At 45.4% G+C, this 22,573-nt stretch overlaps 2 protein-coding genes across 6 annotated transcripts in view; both read left to right on the top strand.

Annotated features, from left to right (window-relative positions):
- Window positions 1–13,415, top strand: part of LOC137327362 (NXPE family member 3-like) — a 45,864-nt gene extending 32,449 nt beyond the window's left edge. For 3 of the 4 annotated variants that reach the window (XM_067993080.1, XM_067993079.1, XM_067993081.1), the window contains 4 exons: window positions 1,084–1,157; window positions 5,305–5,514; window positions 9,509–10,708; window positions 12,489–13,415. In XM_067993080.1, the coding sequence (XP_067849181.1) occupies window positions 1,084–1,157; window positions 5,305–5,514; window positions 9,509–10,062 (838 nt within the window). In that variant the 3' untranslated portion in view covers window positions 10,063–10,708; window positions 12,489–13,415. The remainder of the gene's footprint in view (window positions 1–1,083; window positions 1,158–5,304; window positions 5,515–9,508; window positions 10,709–12,488) is intronic. The other variant, XM_067993082.1, reaches the window with a different exon arrangement.
- LOC137327364 (NXPE family member 3-like) overlaps window positions 12,619–22,573 on the top strand; it is a 36,601-nt gene continuing 26,646 nt past the window's right edge. The window contains exons 1-2 of one of the 2 annotated variants that reach the window (XM_067993085.1): window positions 12,619–12,697; window positions 18,794–18,987. In XM_067993085.1, the coding sequence (XP_067849186.1) occupies window positions 18,858–18,987 (130 nt within the window). In that variant the 5' untranslated portion in view covers window positions 12,619–12,697; window positions 18,794–18,857. Of the gene's footprint in view, window positions 12,698–18,793; window positions 18,988–21,079; window positions 21,202–22,573 lie in introns of those variants that run through there. The other variant, XM_067993083.1, reaches the window with a different exon arrangement.

Below are 22,573 nucleotides of genomic sequence, written 5' to 3'. Positions count from 1 at the left end.
CACTACTCTCTGCTTCCTGTTATTGAGCCAATTCTATATCTGTGCTGCTACTGTCCATTTTATTTCATGGGCTTCAATCTTGATGTTGATGCGGCACTTTATCAAACACCTTTTGAAAGTCCATATACAGCACAGCAACTGCATTGCCCTCATCGACCCTCTCGGTTACCTCATCAAAAAACTCTTATCAAGTTAGTTAAACACGATTTGCCTTTATCCATGCTGGCTTTCCCTAATCAATCCACACTTGTCCAAGTAACTGTTAATTCTATCCCAGATTGTCATTTGTAAATGTTTCCCCACCACCGAGGTTAAACTGACTGGCCTGTAGTTGCTGGGTTTATCCTTACACTTTTTTTGAACAAGGGTGCAACATTTGCAATTTTCTAGTCGTCTGGCACCACCCCCGTATCTAAGGATCTTTGGAAGATTATGGCCAGTACCTCTGCAATTTCCACCCTTACTTCCCTCAGCAACCGCCAGGTTTTACTGAGTGGGTCAGCTGCGGTGGACGCTCTGCTCATTAGGCAGTTAAAACTGCATCGGGGTCCTACCTAAGTGATAGGATCCCAATTTGCATATATTTGAGGCTCCTGCCTGAGTCAGGCGGGTGCTTCAACCGCCCATGAGAATTATGACGTTAAATAGCTGCAGGGTGGGAAATGAGCGGTAAGTGTGTTGCTTGGATTTCAATTCCCAACCGTCCGGTGTCCATCGGGCTGAGGGAGTTAAAATTCCTGCTTTTGGTGAGAAAAATGCCCCAATTATAACTCAGGGTAGGGGTCGGACGGACGGGGGCTGAGGCTGTTCTCCATAGCTACAGTCAGTCTACCTCCCAAAAATGGTGGGTAGAGGCAATTGACCGGTGGGTGGGAGCCTAATCTCTGGCAAAAAGGATGGTCCTCGGCACACGGGTAAGTCAAGGGGAGTGGGTCTGGGAGGGCCTTCCAAGGCTTTCCACTGACCGTGCGCCCAAATGATAAAATACCCCATTATGTTTCTGAGCTTGCTACCAGATGAAATTCTCACTTGTTACAATTCATGGATGCAATGGCTTAACATAAAATAATAATATATTTTCAGTGGGGTCAACATCAAGAAGCCCATATTACCCAATGGTCCGGGTTATGTAACTGTAGAGCCTTCACCTCGTACAGGTAAGAGAAATATAAATTATTGCAATGACCAGCAGATTCGAGTTTTAGTATATTGGAGGGAGTTCAAGTAAGAAGAATGTTGGAGTAATTCTTTGGTGCTGCAGATAGTTTATTATACTCTGAATGTCATTTAATATTTCATGTAATTGTTCATTGAGTTAAGTAACATCTTGAACTAAATAAAAGATTGATCCCAAGTATGATTTATTTTTGGGCATGTCAGGTAAAAATGGGGTTGTGCTTGTCACAGGTTCACCAGTGTTGACAGCTCAGAGTGCTGGAAGTTCAGAGGGTAGGCTGCATAAATTTTGTGATGTGAGTCTCTCACCCTAATTTGAATAAGTTACTGGCACATTAATAGCTTTCCCAGATAGCTTTACCTTGGCCTTTGGGGGAGGCGAGGCTGGTGAAAAACCCTGGAAAGGCATCGGGTCTTAAAGCTTCAGCTCGCTATAAAAAGGGAAGCTGTAACAGTGTTAGAACAGTGAACTATTTGTTCTCAGTGGCAACAAGTGGGTTCCTTTTGGATTTGGAGGCATACTGCAGGAGGGCGGCTCTATTTAGAACTCCAGTAAAAGTAAAGGTGTAAGTTGCATGGAGGGCAATTGCCAACCAAGTCAATGCAGTCACCCAGATCCCTTGTACCTGGCTGAAAATATGGAAGAGATTTGCTGGTATCAGGAAGAAGTAAAGGTAAGTGTGCTCCTCACTTTTGCACGCACCTCATGTGGCATCCACGCCCCATGGCACCAACTTGGAGTATGACCTCTGAGGTACCATTTAAAACACTATACACAATAATCATTCTTTTTGTATGCATTGTTTCATTGTGCCAAGGCTGGACACCACACTTTTTTTGTAAATGGAGGTGATGACTGAGGCACAGGAAACAGATGCTGCTTAGGCTACAAGTTTGCTGTTAGGACATTTCCCAGTGGGATTAGCCCTGGTCTATCAATAGCCATCCAACCAGTGTTTCTTTTTCTTCAAATGACGCAGACATCATGGACTGCTGCATAATAAAGGCATCTTGGCTGTTTCCTGGATGACAGCCATTAATGTTGCATATAATTCTAACTCCAGTACTTTATTCCTGATGTGCCTTATAATTATATAAAAAATCATTTTGGCTTCCCCTTCGAAACATCCCTTCAACCATTTGATCTTTCTGCTATTAATGTGCTTTGATGTTTTTGTGGTCAGATACCACCCAAACATTATTTGCAAATCCTTTCTGGTCATGTAAACAATCAGGTTGATATGAGGAGCTCTGTTGCCCACATGGGTGCTATCTACAGTGCTTTGCATTTGAGGAAGCTGCCACTTGTTGAAAGTTCTGTGTCTTGTCCAGCTGATACCTCCTTTCCATAGAGAAAGTGATGAAAATATTGCCTCCTTGCAAACATAACTTTCACTTCTAAGGGAAAAGTGTCCCTCTTCCTGATTTTGTCTGCAGGTCATCCTGCAGCAGATGGCATGCCTTTGTAACTGTGTTTCTCATGAAGTGGAGGCAGCAAAGATGGGTATTTGCTGACATATGCATATACATGGAGCAGACTATAAATGTGTCCTGGGTAGTGACTGATGCAGAGAAAGTGCCACAGGTGTCATTGCACCTGTATTTGTCATCCGCTCCTGAACTTGTGTCCCTCATCTGGATCATGAGAATTCTCATCAACATCAGCAAAAACAACTTCCATTTATATAGTTCTTTTAACAAAGAAAAATGTCCCAAGGTGCTTCATGGAAGCACACTAAGACAAAAATTGACACTATATCCCTATTGCCTTGATGTGGAGGTATTTTAGGATATAGTCATGCATCCTTTAGCTCTAATACAAGTTTGAGGACTTGAAAACGCAGAAAACATTTGATTAATATTCTTTATTAAATCAAATTAAGAAAACACAACCTCTTACATGAGATATAAGTAACAAAACTCACATACCAAGGATTCCTCAGGAGATCGCAAGTGCGTTGTCTTGACTGCTCACGCTAGCCTCAGCAAGACTAGACTGAAGTTCCCCAGGAGCTCCAATGTGTCGTACCTTTTATAGGTTTAATTATGTAGGACAAATGTGGGTCCCATATGTCGTCATGTTCTGTGTGTATTCTGTTGATATATAAACTCGTATAGTGGTAAGGTTAGCTCCCACCGGTTGTTGTGCATGCCTTTAATGTCTTGGGTTGTTTATTGCACTTCGGACATTTCATGAGTGCTTATTAGTTTTCTGTAGCATTTAAAGTCTTATATACTCATTGCAGAATGAGTACTAATATATGGATGTATATGTTAAAAGCTCAATATGGCTATTTTACCTGGAATGCCTACACTTAGCTAAATGGATGGTCTTAATCTTAGTGACGAGGAAGTTTATGATCTTGGTGAAGGTGGAGGGAGCAGGTGTGAGATGGTCACTGAGGTGGTTGTTAATGGAAAATCAGCCATTTAGTTGGTTTACGGATGGCTTCATCTCATTAGAGTGCTTTTCAGTCTGCCTTCTGAAAAATAGAAGAAACGTGTGAGTGTTCCTTGCAAGAATCACAACACCCAGTACACACAATGGGGAGGGGGGGGGTTTCTTAGTGTCATGGGCTGAGGGGCACGCTACTGTTTAACTAGGTATTGGGTAATAAAGATACTCTGCAGATTATAGTTGGGGCAGGGCCCACTTATGGAAGTGATTGGTGATATTGAAACCAAGAAAATATCTAGTGCAAACCTGAATTTGTAACACTCCCCTTTTCTTTTTCTTCACCTAAAGATGGTGACTTATGCTGGAATATTATTGCACAGATGACAGAAATACTCAGTCGCACAATAGCCCGTGTTTTGAACGTGAGACTAGGGCTTAGCAAGCTTTTTGACTGCGGTGTCATCTTAGTCTTAGCTGCTGTTGATATAAGAGCAATTGTCATTAGTGATCACTGGATATCTATTAGGAGTGAAATCTTTGGTTGACTCATTTATAATTTTCTATGTCCTTAGTCCTGGCTAAGATTGGCCACCTCTGCATAATGGAATATGGTATATTTCTGATTTGTTTGGATCAATATTGCATCAAGCCATTCCGAATAAGTCACAAAAATGAGAAATGCCATTTGACCCATCTAGCTTATCCTTCCATTGAAACCTATGATCCCCTATCACAGCAGCCGACAAATTTTTCAATGAATCCAGAGATTTTGCCCCCAAGATCCTACCTAGAAGACCTTTAATCACTTTGTGTGGAAGTGATTCCTGTCTTTAGTCCTGAAGTTGCCTTTTGCCAGATTGCACCTATGTGCCAATGTTCTTTGGTTGTCATTTAACTTGCAATACTGCACAAAATTAACCTTTCCTATTCCATTTAAAAAGAAAGAAAGAAAGACTTGCATTTATATAGCACCTTTCACGACCTCAGGATGTCCCAAAACGCTTTACAGCCAATGAAGTACTTTTGAAGTGTAGTCACAGCTGCAATGTGGGGAAACACAGCAGTCAATTTGTACATAGCAAAGTCCTATAAACAGCAATGTGATAATGACCAGATAATCTGTTTTAGTGATGTTGGTTGAGGGATAAATATTGGCCAGGACACCGGGGAGAACTCCCTTGCTCTTCTTCGAAATAGTAACGTGGGATCTTTTATGTCCACCTAAGAACTCAGATGGGGCCTCGGTTTAACATCTCATCCGAAAGATGGCACTTCCTACAGTGCAGCATTCCCTCAGTACTGCACTGGAGTGTCAGCCTAGATTTGTGCTCAAGTCTTTAATAGCTTACATACCTCTGTAAGGTCCCCTTTTAATCATTTCTTTTCAAGGCTCATCAGTCCATGTTTTTCTAACCTTTCCTGATTTACGTAGCCCTCTGATACCAGGGATTGGCCTTGTGGCCCTTCTGTGCACCACTCCCCGGGCTTGGTAGTTTTCCTTATGCCGTGGTGACCAGAACTGGATGCAGAATTGACAGAACATTTTTCACAATATTGTCATTAACTTTTTTTTTCTGTCTAACTTTCTCTTAACTACTGAAGGCCCTTTTGGGATTTGTCATTGCCCCTGAAACTGTGATTAGCTAATTGAAAAAAACCTTGGATAATATATATCTAAGGCACAGTGCATTGGTATTTGTTTATGTAATGTCTTTTCTCTTTATTTTAAGGCAAAGGTCTGGGAGAATGTGTCCCTGGCAAGCATCTGCTTTCACCATCTGGATTTTATTATAATGACCAGTGGATGTCAACAACCTGTAACATTCAGCGCTTCGACACTCCTGCAAGTATTACAGGCTGTCTTCGTGGGAAAAAAGTTTATATTTTTGGAGATTCCACTATACGCCAGTGGTTTGAATATTTGACGGAATTTGTGCCAGGTTGGGTTCAGCCATTTCTCATATTATGTATTGTGGTCTAATCTGCTTTAAGTATTACGGATACCTCAGTCCAGAACCAGACCAGTTCTTGTATTCTTCCCATGTAATTTATGCTTGCTTGAACGTGAATATATAGGTCACCATTTCTACACAGAAGCTACTGGAAAATTCCACAGGGTAAAAGATTTGCTGGAGGGAGCTAAAGGGCGTTATTGCCCATTCTTCATATTCCTGCCCGTGTATTCTGAGAAGATTATTACCAGTAAAACTTTTAAATGGGTTTTATTTTCATGGCAAACAAGCAAAAGTGATAACTAAAATAAAAATAGGCAGCTTAAAGTTAGTCAAACATACAGACTGGATTTCTTTGCAATGAGGGTTACAGCATTCCATCACTGGGATCCAGAAACTTTGCAGCAAACTGACAGTGGTGCGATGGGCCAAATGGCCTCCTTCTATGCTGCAAAAGTCCATGGACTTGAAATTTCAAGTGCTGAGGAGGATGAACTGTGTTGCGATCCTGGGGAGAGGGCGGCGATTTGAGGTGCTCCAGGGGTGCAAGTGCTTTTTAGGCCGGGCCCGATTACATCGATTTGGGGCCGGGTTCTGGGGGTGCTTTCAGGAAACCCTGGAAATTCCATCCAATTCGCCACCTGATAGACCAAGTAGAACCTACACCGGCTAGGAGCAGGAGTAGGTCCCAATCTGAGTCTTAAGAAGGTTCCAAGAATTCCAGAAAGAAAAGTAATTGACCTTAGAGGGATCAATGACCTACATTACAACAGTGACTACTTAAAAAAAAAGTACTTAATTGGCTGTGAAGCGTTTTGGGACATCCAGTCAGAATAAGGTCAGAAATGGGGATGTTCGCTGATTGCACAGTGTTCAGTTCCATTCGCAACCCCTCAAATAATGAAGCAGTCCATGCCCGCACGCAGTAAGACCTGGACAACATCCAGGCTTGGGCTCACAAGTGGCAAGTAAGATTCGTGCCAGACAAGTGCCAGGCAATGACCATCTCCAACAAGAGAGAGTCTAACCACCTCCCCTTGACATTCAACGGCATTACCATCGCCGAATCCCCCACCGTCAACATCCTGGGGGTCACCATTTACCAGAAACTTAACTGGACCAGCCATATAAATACTGTGGCCACAAGAGCAGGTCAGAGGCTGGGTATTCTGCGGCGAGTGACTCACCTCCTGACTCCCCAAAGCCTTTCTACCTTCTACAAGGCACAAGTCAGGAGTGTGATGGAATACTCTTCACTTGCCTGGATGAGTGCAGCTCCAACAACACTCAAGAAGCTCGACACCATCCAGGACAAAGCAGCCCGCTTGATTGGCACCCCATCCACCACCCTAAACATTCACTCCCTTCACCACCGGCGCACTGTGGCTGCAGTGTGTACCATCCACAGGATGCACTGCAGCAACTCGCCAAGGCTTCTTAGACAGCACCTCCCAAACCTGTGACCTCTACCACCTAGAAGGACAAGAGCAGCAGGCACATGGGAACAACACCACCTGCACGTTCCCCTCCAAGTCACACACCATCCCGACTTGGAAATATATCGCCGTTCCTTCATCGTTGCTGGGTCAAAATCCTGGAACTCCCTTCCTAACAGCACTGTGGGAGAACCTTCACCACACGGACTGCAGCGGTTCAAGAAGGCGGCTCACCACCACCTTCTCAAGGGCAATTAGGGATGGGCAATAAATGCTGGCCTTGCCAGCAAAGCCCACATCCCATGAATGAATTTTTAAAAATCTTGAGATGAAAGGCACTATAATAAATGGAATTCTATCTGTATGACTGTCTCTCGGTTTCCTCCTTTGCGCCTTGAGGGAAATTGTAGAAATTGCACAACATTTTTTTCACTGGATCCTTTCAGGGTTTTGGGTGGCCTCTTTCAAAGTGAGAGGATACCACTATGATTATATGCCACTTTATCAGGGCAGGAGACCCTATTGTGACTCCACAGGCTTGGGGTACCAACCACAAATATTTAAATGACTCAGTTCCTGGGAATTGGCACAGGTACGCCAACAGACTATAGTGAAAGCGATGGAAGTCCTGCCTCACCAAACTTTTACTCCCTCAAAAGAGTCAACAGAATTTCCAGCCCTATGATTCTCTAATACTAAAAATGAGGCACATGCATGCAGCTGAAAGCTGAGCAATTGAATCATTGCATTTTTTTGAAAGCCACCAATTCTGAACTGACAACTAGCAGGAAGTGACGAATCCAATTGTTAAAATAATTGTGAAGTTGGTTCCAGCTGCTCTAATCAAAGTCACAAATGACATCCTTTGACTGTGACTATGGTGCATTATCCCTCCTCATTCTTCTCAATCTCTCTACACCCTTTGACACCGATGTCCACTCCATCCTCCTCTAACATACCTCCTCTGTTGTCCAGCTCCATGGGACCAATGTTACTTGGTTCCACTCTTGCCTATCTAAACATAGCATCTCCAGAAATGTCTACTCTTCCCACCCCACACATTTACCTCCTGGAGTTCCCCAAGTCCCTGTCCTTGGCCGCCTCATCTTCATCATCTACATGATGACCTTTGGGGACATCATCTGACGACATAGTCATATTCCACATGTACGTTGATGACACCCAGCTCTACCTCTCCACCAGCTCTTTCAACTTCTCCATTGCCTCTGATTGCTTATCTGACATCAGTCCTGGATGAGTTGCATTTCATCCCAGTTAAACATTGGGAAGACAGTTATTTCAAGACAGTTACTGCAGTTATACAGGGCCTTGGTGAGACCACACCTGGAGTATTGTGTGCAGTTTTGGCCTCCTTACCTAAGAAATGATATACTTACCATAGAGGGAGTGCAGCGAAGGTTCACCAAACTGATTCCTGGGATGGCAGAACTGTCGTATGAGGAGAGATTGGGTCGACTCAGCCTGCATTCACTCGAGTTTAGAAGAATGAGAGGGGATCTCGTTGAAACATATAAAATTCTGACAGGGCTAGACAGACTGGATGCAGGGAGGATGTTTCCCCTGGCTGGGGGGGTCCAGAATGAGGGGTCACAGTCTCAGGATACGGGGTAGGACATTTAGGACTGAGATGAGGAGAAATTTCTTCACTCAGGGTGGTGAACCTGTGGAATTCTCTACCACAGAAGGCTGTGGAGACCAAGTCACTGAATATATTTAAGAAGTAGCTGGATAGATTTCTAGACACAAAAGGCATCAAAGGGTATGGGGAGAGAGCGGGAATATGGTATTGAGATAGATGATCAGCCATGATCATATTGAATGGCAGAGCAGGCTTGATGGGCTGAGTGGCCTACTCCTGCTCCTATTTTCTATGTTTCTAAGACTCAAGCCATTTTCTTCAGCCCCTGCCACAATCTCTGAACTCTTGCCATCAATTCCATCCCCCTGCCCGACCACGGTCTTGGGTTGAACCAGACTGTTCGCACCCTACCTGCCCCAGAACTGAGCTCCCAACCACAAATCTTCCCCATCACAAAGACAGCCTACTTCTACCTCCGTAATATCACCACTGCTTTACCCCATCTGCTGCCGAAACCCTCATCCATGCCTTTGTCACCTCCAGACTCTACTATTCCAATGTTCTCCTGGCCAGGCACACACTCACTCTTTCCGAATGGTTCTTAGCCCTTCTGTTTACCCACTTATCTGAGTGCTTCCTAGCTTAACTGCTGGCTCCCACCCCAAATACTTACCAGCTCACTAGCACATCTGCCTGCTTGCTTGCTCTGAGTGCTTCCCTGACATCTACTGACCTGCCTGTCCCAATGACTTACCTGGCTGCTATCTTGCCCTCCTTGAGACCCTGACATGAAGCTGATTTGGCCTAGATGGAGTAGGATGGGAGATGTGGCTCTAGTTTGATGAACTGAGGTTCTAAATGGTATGTCTATTTTATGCCTGTTAATTATTATCTGCAAAATTATGACTCGGCATCATGTTAAATAATGTGACATCTTCTGTTTTAGGTCTCAGAAAGTTTGATCTTGGCAATTCTAAAAATACCGGCCCTCATCTTGCTTTGGATATGGACAACAAGATCAAGGTGGAATATTATCCCCATGGCAAACCAATTCGAATCTTACCCATTTCAACTCAGAACCTGCCATTCATTGCAAATAAACTGGATGACATTAAAGGAGGAAAGAGCACAGTTATAGCCTTCACCATATGGTGCCATTTCAACACTTTTCCAGTAGAACCATACATCCGAAGGCTACAGAACATCCGGAGGTCAATTCTACGATTGCTGGACAGGAGTCCGGATACAGTGATTGTAATAAAGACGGCCAATGTCCAGGCCCTTCCACGGGAGGTCAGTCTCTACAACAGTGACTGGTACTCCTATCAGCTTGATTTAGTGCTCAGAAAGATGTTTGAGGGCATCAATGTGGCATTTGTGGATGCATGGGAGATGACAATAGCACATTACCTGCCACATGAGCTACACCCCAAGCGAATCATTATAAAGAATGAAGTAGATGTGTTTCTTTCATATGTGTGTCCGTTGAAAAAGTGTTAAATCTTGTTTTAGATCTGTTCCAACCAAGTTTTGGCAATCATGAGATTCATATAATTACGCGATCTGAATTCTAAGACTTGTGTAAATGTTTACTAAATGAATGTACTGTTTTTGAATGTAGACCCCCAACAGTTTTTAAAAGTTTTAAAAAATAGTCATACCTGTTAAGCAAGTCAATAGTGGGAGTTTGCATTGTGACAAATGCAGATTGTTGCTTTTTGTTGTGCACTGAGCCATGATGACTGCAGGAAGGGTATTATGTGATTTTATTTTGTTTTCTTTCTCTTAATGCCCTTCCTCTCCTGAAGGTATGACCTCCTTGGTTCCATGGGTACCATGTCTCCAGTACCTCAATCAAGTGACCTTTAGACATGTGAACCTAGAAAATCCACAATGTTTTAGGTGGATTAGATACACAATTAAGATGGGTGACAGCGGATTTTGGAGTGGGACCAGATACGCAAGCTCTCCAACATGTTTGAGAAATGCTGGAGGTTACTGGGGAGGGTGTTGATGTCTTCTGCCTTGACAACCAACCATCATGGATAGAGCTGGGATGAGCAGAATGATCTAACCCACTGGAATTCTCATCGATGCTTCCTCTGGCACTGCTAAAGACTGAAGTGGGGCCCCCAGATTGTTAAAGGTAATTTTCATTACAGCAGTCGGTTGCAAAGTGATTAGAAAATGGCCTTTCTGCAGTAGGGCCAATTTTTTCTTGGATATTCCATCTGCCCGATCTGCTGGCAGTAGTACTGTAAATTTCAATTCCTTCCCCCACAGTGTGCTGATACAGGCCATGAGTGCCTTTCTATGGAAATTACCTGATCCTGGGAATTCCACTGGGGTTAAGCATGCAACTGAACAGCAGAAGGAAGTCCTGCCTGCTATTGTTATGACAGCAGCATGGGATTGTAGCTTATTGGGACCATAGTATCAGCAGGATATTACAACATGGGGAATATCATAGCTTAGCTCTGAACCCAATGTTCACTCATTAGCAATTGAAAAGGAGAAATCCTAGACGGTTTTCTCCCCCTTGTAGTCCAGATGCGTTGTGTCCAATTGTAGCACCTGACACATTTTGGCTGAAATCAGATAATTCGACAAGGATTGGGGACAGATCCTGGGACTTTCCTGGGTTGTATGGCTTAATGACACAATGGGCAATGCACTTACCAACCAGCCATTGGGAGTGGGGTGGGATGGTGGGCAGCTCTGGATTTGTCAGATTTAGTCAAAATTGGTCCTGAAAGTACTCTTGCTGGGTTTTCCCAATATTCCTCCATTTAATAAATATTAAATTTGCACTACCGATATAGGAATAGATTTTCCAAGTTAGCTCTCTTGGTACAAAGCTTCTCTGCCAGGAATGTATATCGTGGAGGTTGGGATGTCATGTGGGATTTTCTGTTCAATATATGGAGGAAGTTGGCCTACATGCTCAATCTCGATATGCAATCCTGTTCTGGAAAGTACTGTACCAAAGGCACTAAATTATAAAATCTGCTTTTATAATTTCTATTTTGCTGCTAAAAAATTGTATTCTGAACTGGAATTGAGCATCCTTTCCAATCGTGGACCAGAAACTGAGATCTATTCTCTCTATAACAAACTTAGATAGAATCACTTTCCCTTTGAGATATTGGTTGGATTTTTATTTATATACAATAAAATCAGGACAATCATTTAGCAATCCTACTGTAGCCTGAGAAGAGCAAGTACTCTTTCCCCTCCACCTCCAATACATTATAATGCCATTTCTTGTGGTCTTGATAACCTCCCTTGGGTTTGTAATTGCATTTTAATCTTGATTTTTTCCAAGGCCCTTCCACTGGCACAGGGTCACTGGCGGCAGGCACGGATCAAGAAATTGGGTCTCTGACCTTGCACGCTGCATTCTTACTGTGCCCAACTTTCATATCAAATGTCTCCACGTTGGGTAGGGCCCTCTCACAGTCTGTTCCATGCCTGTATAAACAGATGTAAGGAATCTTACAACACCAGGTTATAGTCCAACAGTTTTATTTGAAAATCACAAGCTTTCGGAGGCTTTCTCCTTCGTCAGGTGAGTGTTTCCTCGGGAAATGGACTGGTCTGTTCTATCCCTGTTCCTAAAGCGAGGTTGTATTTACATAGTAACTGATGTATTTTGGCACTTTGGGTGGACTGAGCTTTTCTGTGTTGCTGCACTTGTATAATTGTTGAGGCCTCAATTTTTGTTCCTTTTTGCTGCAGCTGCATTTTACCAGTAGTCAATTGCCTGTTGTCACGTTGCAGGATTTATAGACCATTTTTTCACAAAGGTTTGGAAAAAGAGTTACTTTCATTGTTTTTTTTTTAAACAGCAACGTGTATTGATATAAGTTTAAAAAAGGCACTAGGATGAAAGGTCTCTGCTAAACAAAGTTGTTTCTCCCCCACAGACTAAACAATAAGCAACTCATCAACTTGTCTGGATTATTGAAAAATATCTAACACCCATGGGGCTCGATTTTTAACTCCCCCGCCAGGGTTCTGATTACATCATTGGGGCACAGTCTGCTATTTTGGCCTGAGTAGGGGAGCAGTTATAGCTGCCAGGCCAGGCAAATCTGCCAGGAACCACAGCCAGGGCCAGAAGAGGCCCTGCAAGGTAAGTTTTTAAAATTTTATTTGGTTCCTTGTGGGCCAAGAGAAGCAGGACTGCTCCCTCCCCCACCAATCCTGTGCTGATCTCCAACCACCCGATTTTAGCATCCAGCAGCCACTTCCTGCCAACTTCACGGCGATTTTGGTTGGCAAGCGGCCTGCTAATGAGGCTTGGCTATTAAAATCGGCCAAGCCTGCCCGCTGCCGCGCCCGGACAGGCAGGCTGCTTGCTTTGCTGCGTTCCCATCGCGAGTTAAAATCGATCCCATGCATAGAAAATAGGAGCAGGAGTAGGCCATTCGGCCCTTCGAGCCTGCTTCGCCATTCAGTATGATCATGGCTGATCCTCTATCTCGATACCATATTCCTGCTCTCTCCCTACACCCCTTGCATGGTGTTGGAAAACTCTTTGATCTCTTTGTCTGTGAAAAGAAGCTGTGAGGGAGGGTTTTGAAACAGGAAGACTACAAGGGCGGAAAGATTTGTTAAACTGAAAGCTGCAAGGGCCTTCACTGAGGCAAAAAGGTTAGAAATTCTGAAGAAAATTAGAAGACCTCCAGCTTAAATGAAATAAGATAACTGACTGATGTGTGGTAGTGTGGTGTATAATTTATTTTGTATCATTACGGGAAGAAATGTTATACTAATGAAGTGAATCTGTTCATAATAATTGCTCTGTACATTCATCATACTGTGAAATAAAGCAATTAATGATTCATTAATCTGGCCTTACCTAGACTGACTTTGGTCCACCTTTGAAAAGATTGGAGGAGAATATGGAAGGATATGTGCCAAAGATATCATGGCCTAGGATGCGGCCACGTGGCGCCCATTGGTACAGGAGCTCACACCAGTAGCATTCTATGTGAAGAACAATCTATCTAAATTAGGGTCCTATGCTTCATGCCGGACCCGTTTTCAATTTTACATTGCCCCAGTGCTTCATTCGCTACGAGTTGGCCTCGTACAGCATATCGTGGTGCTAACCAGCAGGAAAGCCCCCTTACCAGCGCTATTTTGAATTTCTGGCTACTGCTTGACTTCTAGGTGTATTTATGCTGTGTTGTATCACTCTGGAAAATTCACTTTGTCTGCACAGAGAGATTTTGCTGGTCTTGCACTGTTGTTCCCCTTTGCGTCACAAATAGTCTGGCTGCAGACATGGGTGATCTCCATAGGGCTGCTTTTGGGGCTGGAGGATGAGAGGGAGCAGCAAGGAAGACACCACAGAGCAGGAGTAGCTGCCAGCATTGGGAGGAGGAGGAGGAAGAGGGCACAGCACAGGAGGCCATATCCACCAAGGGTCTTCAGGAAGCACTTCTTCTACATCAGCGTTACTGAGGAACAATGAGGTGCCTTTGCTTTACCAAAGAGGCTGTCAATGAGCCATGTTACCTGCCACAACCACAACTCCAGCCTCAACCAGAGCATAGGCAGCACTACCTGTGGCTGTCATGGTCACCGTCACACTCAACTTTTATGCCACGGGCTCCTTTCAGGCTGCAACAGGTGACGTCAGCAATACCTCACAGTTTGCAGTACGTCAATGTGTCAGGGCGGTCACCAAGGCTCTACACCAGGACAAGCACCTACATCTCCTTCTCTATTGATAGAGCGAAGATGGAGAGATCACTAGGTTTCACATGCATGGCAGGCTTCCCCTGGGTTCAGGGTGCCATTGACTGCACACACATTGCCTTGCATGCTCCGCATCAGCAGCCTGAAATATTTATCAATCAACGTTCAGCTGGTTTGCGACCACAGGCAGTGAATTGTGCAGGTCTGTGCCCGTTATCCTGGTAGCAGTCATGACACTTTCAGCCTGCGCCAGTTTTTCTGCTGCCTTTATTCTAACCAGGCCAAAAAGTTACAGGCTGGCTATTGAGCAACAAGGGATATCCCCTCCAGACATGGTTCATGACTCCAGTCAGAAGCCTGTGCACAGCTGCAGAGCAGGCTTACAATAAGTGCCATGCTGCCACATGGAACAATATCGAGCAATCAATTGGTGTGCCATCTCTTATATATGGATACAAGAGAGCCCCAATTGATACACACCACCTGAAAACAATTAACACTAATTGATATGTCACATGAATATGATTAACTCAGGAATGCTGTCATCCTTACCAGGATCTGCTCAGGGTCTGGACCATGGTCGCCTCCAGCCGGAGCTCTCGCCCGTCGGGGGTAGCGGCCGTCCTGCAGGAGCCGCTGCTCGGGAATCCGTTCCTCCGCGATGTCGGCTTCGGCCGCTCGTGGCTGACGGAGCGGAGGGCTGTGGCCGGTCGGGTGACCAGAGTCAGGGACGTCCTGGATGGCGGAGGGTCGGGTTGGCTCGAGCCGTGGGCGCTCGCCGCTCGCATTTCCTCGTGGCGTGCCGGGGACACGGCCGCCGCCATCCAGGCGTTGAAATCGGCGCTCGGCCCTGACTCCACTCGGGGTGTGGAGGCGGCTCAAGCGTGCGGAGCCATCCCGTCCGACCTGACCCCCGTTCGGACGGAATTCCTCCTCGGCGCCAAACCCCGGATCCTCCCTCGGAGGGCCGCGCCTCACAACTTGAGCCGTCTCTCGGAAATTCCCTCCATGCCGTTTCACACCGCGCGGAGGGATTTTCTGTACGGGCTGCTCCTGCACACTATCCACTTCCTCGCCCTCGTCTCTCGCCCGGACACGCCCTGGCGTGCCATCCTGCCGTCCGGCGGAGACGGGGGTCCCCAGTGGGAGGCTCTCTATTCAGGGGTCCTCCCGCGTTACTTTGGGGATCTGGGGTGGAGGGTAGTGCACGGAGCAGTCCTGTGCAATTGGCGTTTACGCCATTTTACGGACACCCAGGCCGCTTGCATTTTCTGCGGCCTGGAGGAGTCCGTATTCCACATGTACACTGGGTGTGCAAGACTGCAGCCCCTGTTTTACTATTTGGAGGGGCTGCTCCTCAAGTTCTGGCTGCATTTCAGTCCCACGCTCCTGATCTTTGGGCGCCCAGTGAGGAGGGGGGCGGGCAGGTCGGTGGACGTCCTCGTGGGCCTGCTCCTGGGCCTGTCCAAGGTGGCTATCCACAGGTCCAGGATGCTCGCGGTCCGTGGGGGCGGTCGCTCGGCCTGTCTGCCTCTCTTTCGCGGGTCGCTCCGCACCCGGGTGGCCCTGGAGAGGGAGCACGCGGTGTCTGCCGGTACGCTTGAGGCTTTCCGCGACCGGTGGGCACCGCAGGGGCTGGAATGCATCCTGAACGAGGACAATAAAATTTTAATTTGAAAAAAAAATGCTGTCATCCTGAGGGAGGACAGCAGGTTCCTGTTCCAAGGAGGCACTGCCACTTTCCCAGGATGGCGCCTCAGCAGTCCTGGTGATCTGTTGGAAAACAGATTGCTGGATTGCTTTGAAGCCCTAGAAGCCCCTTTCAACAGTGGTATCCAGAGCCACGTGACAGCAGTCTGAGCTTCCAAGGCAGCTGTCAGAGCTTCAATGGAAGCTGTTTGTGCTGAAATGGAAGGGGTGACACCAGTCACCATATGCTGCATCATGGCGGGTTCCACAGGTATGTTGATGGAGGTGACCAAATGTTCCATGTTGAAAAGTTTGGGCTCCAAGCTCTGTGAAAAGCCCTGTGCCAAGTTGGAGGTGGACTCCTCCATGCTCCATGATATTGTGTGCAGGCAAGCTGGCACCTATGGTGTCATCCCCCCACCACCACCCCACCCCGCCCCGTCCTGGCTTCTGTGCACTTGTACCCAGTGTGTCACCACGTGCGAGTGTAAGATCAAGTGACGGTGTCTCTTCATCATCGTTGTCTTCTTCATCGTCCTCTGACTGGAAAGGTTCCAATTCTTGGGTACCTGAAATAAAAAAGGGTTGAGACCAAGAGTTGCGTTGTGGTGAGGAGAAAGGAGAAAGTAAGAAGTGCGTGCTTACACCATCTGCAGCATGTGAGTCAGAAGAGATTGTGCGATGAGGGAGAAGTGGGAAAAGAGATGGAGGATTAAGTATGCAGATACCCTGATCATCGACCCCTTCAGCGCCGCCAATGACTACAGCCTCAGCGATGCCACTTCCCATGATGGCCAGCACTGTCTCCTCCATGGGAGTCAGAACGTGTAGGCGCACTGCTCCTCCTCCAGTTACTTGCTGCTGCTTCCTGTCCTGCACCACCTTCTCCTGCAAGAAAGAGGGAAGTGTGTCAGTGAGTGTCCTGCAAGGTGTTTGGGTGATGTGGCTGTCATGGTTGAATAGCTGCCAGTGTGTGTGTGTAAGCTGTGAGTTGTGTGTGTGTGGCTTGCAACAGTGGTAAGTGTGTGAGGGTGAGGTGAAGCATATGAATTGAAGTGTTGAGTACTGATTAATAGAGATTGTTGGTAGGTGGGTGATGGGGGTGTAGTGAATTGAGCAGTGGGTGATTCTAGTGGTGCAGCTGTTTTTGGGGTATATCCAATTTAGCCCCCTATGTGTTTTAATCCTAACAACCCTTTTAGCTCCATATTATCCACTTAGCTTATTTAGTTAATAATCCATTTGTGCCTATCCTATTCTGTATAAAAGTAATGTAAAACAGATCTATATTCTTACAGAATGTTTTTCTTCTTTGTGTTCGTGTTCTTGGTGTAATGCTCAGGGCATCTCTTCCCACTGCCTCCTCAGTAGATGCCTGGAGGGTTTCCTGCCAAAGCAACTACTAATTATAATAGGGCTCTGACCTGATAGGCTTGTGAGACACCCCCCCCCCCACCCAACCCCTGGCCGATCTACCTCCCATCCCCCACGATCTCCGACCACCCCACCCCCCCATGATCCCCGACTCCTCCCGATGACTCCGGACCCCCCCCTGGTGACCCCTGACCCTGACCCCCGTCAATGACTGACCCCCTCCCTTATCTAAGACTTACCTGCTCACATCCGCTTCCTGCCTCTTCTCCCGTCCGACTGACGGCCAGCCTGTCGGTGGGAAACTGACAAAAAAAAAATAAAAGACGTCCTTACCTCAAAGAAGTAAGGACGTCCGAGAAACCCGGGTTTCCCCTCAGAAATTCCCCATCCCTCCTCCCTCGCCCTCTTCCCGGCTCCAGGTTACAAATTAGGCCAATAACTTAGATGAGGTGGCCGAGTGTAATGTATCCAAATTTGTTGATGATACAAAGCTAGGTGGGAAAGTAAGCTGTGAGGAGGACGCAAAGAGGTTGCAAAGGGATATAGACAGGTTAAGTGAGTGGGCAAAAAGGTGGGAGCTGGAGTATAATGTGGGGAAATGTGAAATTAACCACTTTGGTAGGAAGAATAGAAAAGCAATTTAGTGCCCATGGTCTCAAGATAAGGGGTCAACTATTTAGGACTGAGATGAGGAAAAATTTCTTCACTCAGAAGGTTGTGAATCTTTGGAATTCTCTACCCCAGAGGGCTGTGGATGCTCAGTCGTTGAGTATATTCAAAACTGAGATTGATGGATTTTTGGACACTAAGGAAATCAGGGGATAGGGCGGGAAAGTGGAGTTGAGGTAGTGGATCAGCCATGATCTGATTGAATGGCGGAGCAGGCTTGAGGGACCATTTGGCCTAATCCTGCTCCTGTTTCTCATATTCTTATGAATGTTTGTTTGCTAATGTGTTGCTGTACAAGTAAGATGAAAAACTTTGTGTGATCTACGATGACAAGAATATTATCAGCTTTTTTTTAGTAATTAATTTTCTTTACTCTGCTGTTTTCTGGTGTCCGCCATGGCTCAGTGGTAGCATTATTGACTCAGAGTCAGAAGGTCAAGGGTTCAAGTCCCACTGTAGAGACTGGAGCACAAAATCTAGGCTGACACTCCAGTGTAGTACTGAAGGAGTAAAAGATCCCATGGCACTATTTTGAGGAAGAACTGGGGAGTTCTCTCTGGTGTCCTGGCCAATATTTAACCCTCAACCAACATAACTAAAACAGATTATCTGGTCATTATCACATTACTGTTTGTAGGAACTTGCTGGGCACAAATTGGCTGTTGCGTTTCCTACATTACAACAGTGACTACAGTTCAAAAGTACTTCATTGGCTGTAAAGTGCTTTGGGATGTCCTGAGGTCGTGAAAGGTGCTATATAAATGCAAGCTCTTTATTTCTATTTTTGCAGATTTAAGAAGCATGAAGTGCTGATCAGACTGATTGATAATACTGCTGCACTGTGAGCTCCAAGTATGAATGAACTACCCACAAAAGAATCATTCCTTTCCTGCTCCATATCCCTGTTCCTTTTCATGCTGTTGACGCTGATGACATTGCTGATGATGATTCTAAACATTCATCACATAAAACAACATGTTCATGGTAAGCCAATGTCAAACAAGGCTTGAAGTAGCAGTGTATAAAAATGTGATGTGTGTGTATGTGTGTGTATGCTGACTGTGGGCTATAAATAGAAAGCAACATGATGTTTGAGGTTTTTTTTGTAATTTTTTAAAATTCTTTTTCTCACCAACTTTCTCCTCTCATTATCTCCCCGTTTTTCCTCTCCTGATGCCATTGACTCTCATGCAGCAATATAGTTCCACTGGCTGCTTTTGTCCTCTAGTACCTCATCCAAATAGCTATTGTTCATGTTTGAGCCTTGACAGTAAGTGTTAGCAAGCTATTCAACCAAAGTCAAGACCATGCCTGTCCGTACCTGATGTGCATACAAGAGCACTCCCAGCGATCAGGATGGGACACCCGGGCTGATTATTTTCCTTTCTTAACCCACAGGTGCTGAGACCAATTGCAGCATTCTTACTGCTGCCCAGCTGAGATCAGCTAATTCAGCACTAACCAGAAATTGAACTTGGTTCACTCGGTTAATCCCGGGGATGAGGGGGCGGACATATGCGGAGAGGTTGAGTAGATTGGGACTCTACTCATTGGAGTTCAGAAGAATGAGAGGCGATCTCATTGAAACATTTGTAAACAATTTTACAACACCAAGTTATAGTCCAGCAATTTTATTTTAAATTCTCAAGCTTTCGGAGGCTACCTCCTTCCACATCGTTCACCTGAGGAAGGAGGTAGCCTCCGAAAGCTTGTGAATTTAAAATAAAATTGCTGGACTATAACTTGGTGTTGTAAAATTGTTTACAATTGTCAACCCCAGTCCATCACCGGCATCTCCACATCATTGAAACATGTAAGATTGTGAAGGGGCTTGATCGGGTGGATGCGGTAAGGATGTTCCCAAGGATGGGTGAAACTAGAACTAGGGGGCATAATCTTAGAATAAGGGGCTGCTCTTTCAAAACTGAGATGAGGAGAAACTTCTTCACTCAGAGGGTAGTAGGTCTGTGGAATTTGCTGCCCCAGGAAGCTGTGGAAGCTACATCATTAAATAAATTTAAAACAGAAATAGACAGTTTCCTAGAAGTAAAGGGAATTAGGGGTTACGGGGAGCGGGCAGGAAATTGGACATGAATTTAGATTTGAGGTTAGGATCAGATCAGCCATGATCTTATTGAATGTCGGAGCAGGCTCGAGGGGCCGATTGGCCTACTCCTGCTCCTATTTCTTATGTTCTTATGTTCCTGGTCTGCATTGTTTAGAGATATTGGGGAAGAAGTTCTGTGGCAGCTTCATGCCTGCAGAAGTGCGGAGGGGAGGACCTTCTGCCTGCTGACTTGCCACTGATCTCATCCTAAATCCAGGGGATAGGATCATTTACATAAATTTGGGAGTCACCTGAACCCATAGCAGCACAGCAGAGATACCTGTCCCGTGCGACAGCAGATCTCGGAGCGGCACCCTACCGCTACAAGAGGGGGAGCAAGAGGTTTAGATTGGGCCGAAGACAAAGAGGTCAGGAATTTAAAAAAATTACAAGGTGCCCTTTTAGAAACGGCAATCGATCCTTCTTGCGTCGATTACGAATTGCCGAGCAGAATCGGACCCTCACCCCTGAAGAGAGGTCAGAGGGAACATTCCTTATGAAAATGATTGAATGGCCAAAACCACCCAACCCTACTGTGCCCTTTCTGAAAAGCAGCAACCCATCACATGTTCACTTTGTTATTTTAAATTCTGCAAAGACTTTCTATTTTGGAGATCAGTTACAAGTGATGCTGCGTATGTTTGATTTTGAAGGACACCCAAAGCAATATGGGGGTGACTATCTCCAAGGTCGTATCCACACCCCAGCTTTAAAAGCAGGTTCAGCAGGAACTGTCATAGATAACCAAAATGGATTTTACTATATCAATTTTAATTTATCTTGGCCAGGGAAAGTTGAAGTGTCTGTTTCCTTGGTTCATCCCAGTGAAGGGATCCAAGCACTACTCGAGGAATGGCCAGATAGGGTGTATTTTAAAAGTACCTTCAAATTAGGGGGTACTTCAGAGACCACTGTGAGTAATCTTTGTTTACCTCAAACTAAACCGCTCTGTAACTTTACTGATGTCAGGACTGGGAGCCGTGGTTCTGTTACAAACCAAAGACCCTCCCCTGCTCTGCTCGTATCAACCATGAGATGGGAGGTTATGAGCTGAAGCTCTTAATTGGAGAAGAAGATCGTTATTTCCAAAGGTACATCACTGAACATTCTCATTTATAGTTTGGTTTTCTTCTTTCTTCCCATCCTCGATCTCAGATTATGATATGAGACAAGGGTAAATTCACCAACCCATGTTCCAGTGCACCTGAAAGGATGATGGGTCAGAAATTCAGCACTACAGTATTGTGGCCTTATCTCTGACCCAAACTCCTTTTGAGCATGGCCCCCTGCTGAGAGCGTGGGATTGATGAATTCACTTTATAGAACTGGACCCGTCATTGCAGGAATGTCAGTTTAAAAACTTGAACGTGGAAAACCTCCGGGCACTTTTCATATCATTAAGTTGGAGACAAGTAGCTGCTGAGTGGGAGGCAAGTGGCTGTTGATTTAGAAATTATACAGTGAGGGAGGAAAATTCAAAGGGCAAGTAATCCTGAGCCTCGTACTCTTCTGTCTGAAGGGCAACATTAACAGATGCCTTATAATTGGTCATCTTCCTGCTTCCCAGACAGGGTGGTACAGAAGGAGAGAGCTAAAATCAAGAAAATCCTAAAAGTGTGAATTTTTTTTCAGGTTGTAGCTTAATGGGGCAGATTTTTTGTTCTTCACCCATGGTGAGGTACCTGAATCCCAATGCCAACAATTTTCCAACTATTGAAATTAATCTATCCTTAAAACTCTTGAGTGATAACTTAGTGTCAAAAATTCGCTTGCCTTCAGTTTACTTAGAATTATGTAGAATTTAGAGCACAGAAAGAGGCCGTTTGACCCAAAGGGCTATAAATTCGGCCGTGTAGTACCCGTTTTCTTAGGCACTACGCGGCCTGCTAAGGTCCCAAAATTAGGGATGGGCAATAAATGCTGGTCTTGCCAGCGACGCCCACATCCCATGAATGAAAAAGAAAAGTCTGGAATGTATGCGCATGCTTCTAGCATGACGTGCGCCGGATGCCATCTTGGTAAAGGCGAATGCGCACATGCAGATAACAAACCATGTAAAGTAAGGAAATTATACTTTTGACCAGTGTGTGACGCTGATTTAAAGGGACGGATACCATTTTGGAACTCAACGCTCCAGCCAATGCCCTGTCTTAACCCCGAACAGCTGAACATGTCGTAGATGGCCTGGAGGACCCCCCCCCCACCAGTGCTATTTAAAGGGACCATGCAGGTTCGTTCCTGGATTATTGCTTCTGGCTGCCGAAGCATTTGTACCTGTTTTTGGAGGTCTCCTTGACTTCAATACTAGGACGAGGGGACATAGCCTAAAATTTAGAGCCAGGACTTACAGGAGTAAAGTTAGGAAACGCTTCTACACGCAAAGGGTGGTAGAAGTTTGGAACGCTTTTCTGCAAACAGCAGTTGTTACTAGCTCAATTGTGAATTTTAAATCTGAAAATAGTG

The sequence above is a fragment of the Heptranchias perlo genome, chromosome 11 (assembly GCF_035084215.1).
Source record: "Heptranchias perlo isolate sHepPer1 chromosome 11, sHepPer1.hap1, whole genome shotgun sequence".
Taxonomy (NCBI): domain Eukaryota; kingdom Metazoa; phylum Chordata; class Chondrichthyes; order Hexanchiformes; family Hexanchidae; genus Heptranchias; species Heptranchias perlo.
This window is presented reverse-complemented; position numbering and strand designations above follow the sequence as displayed.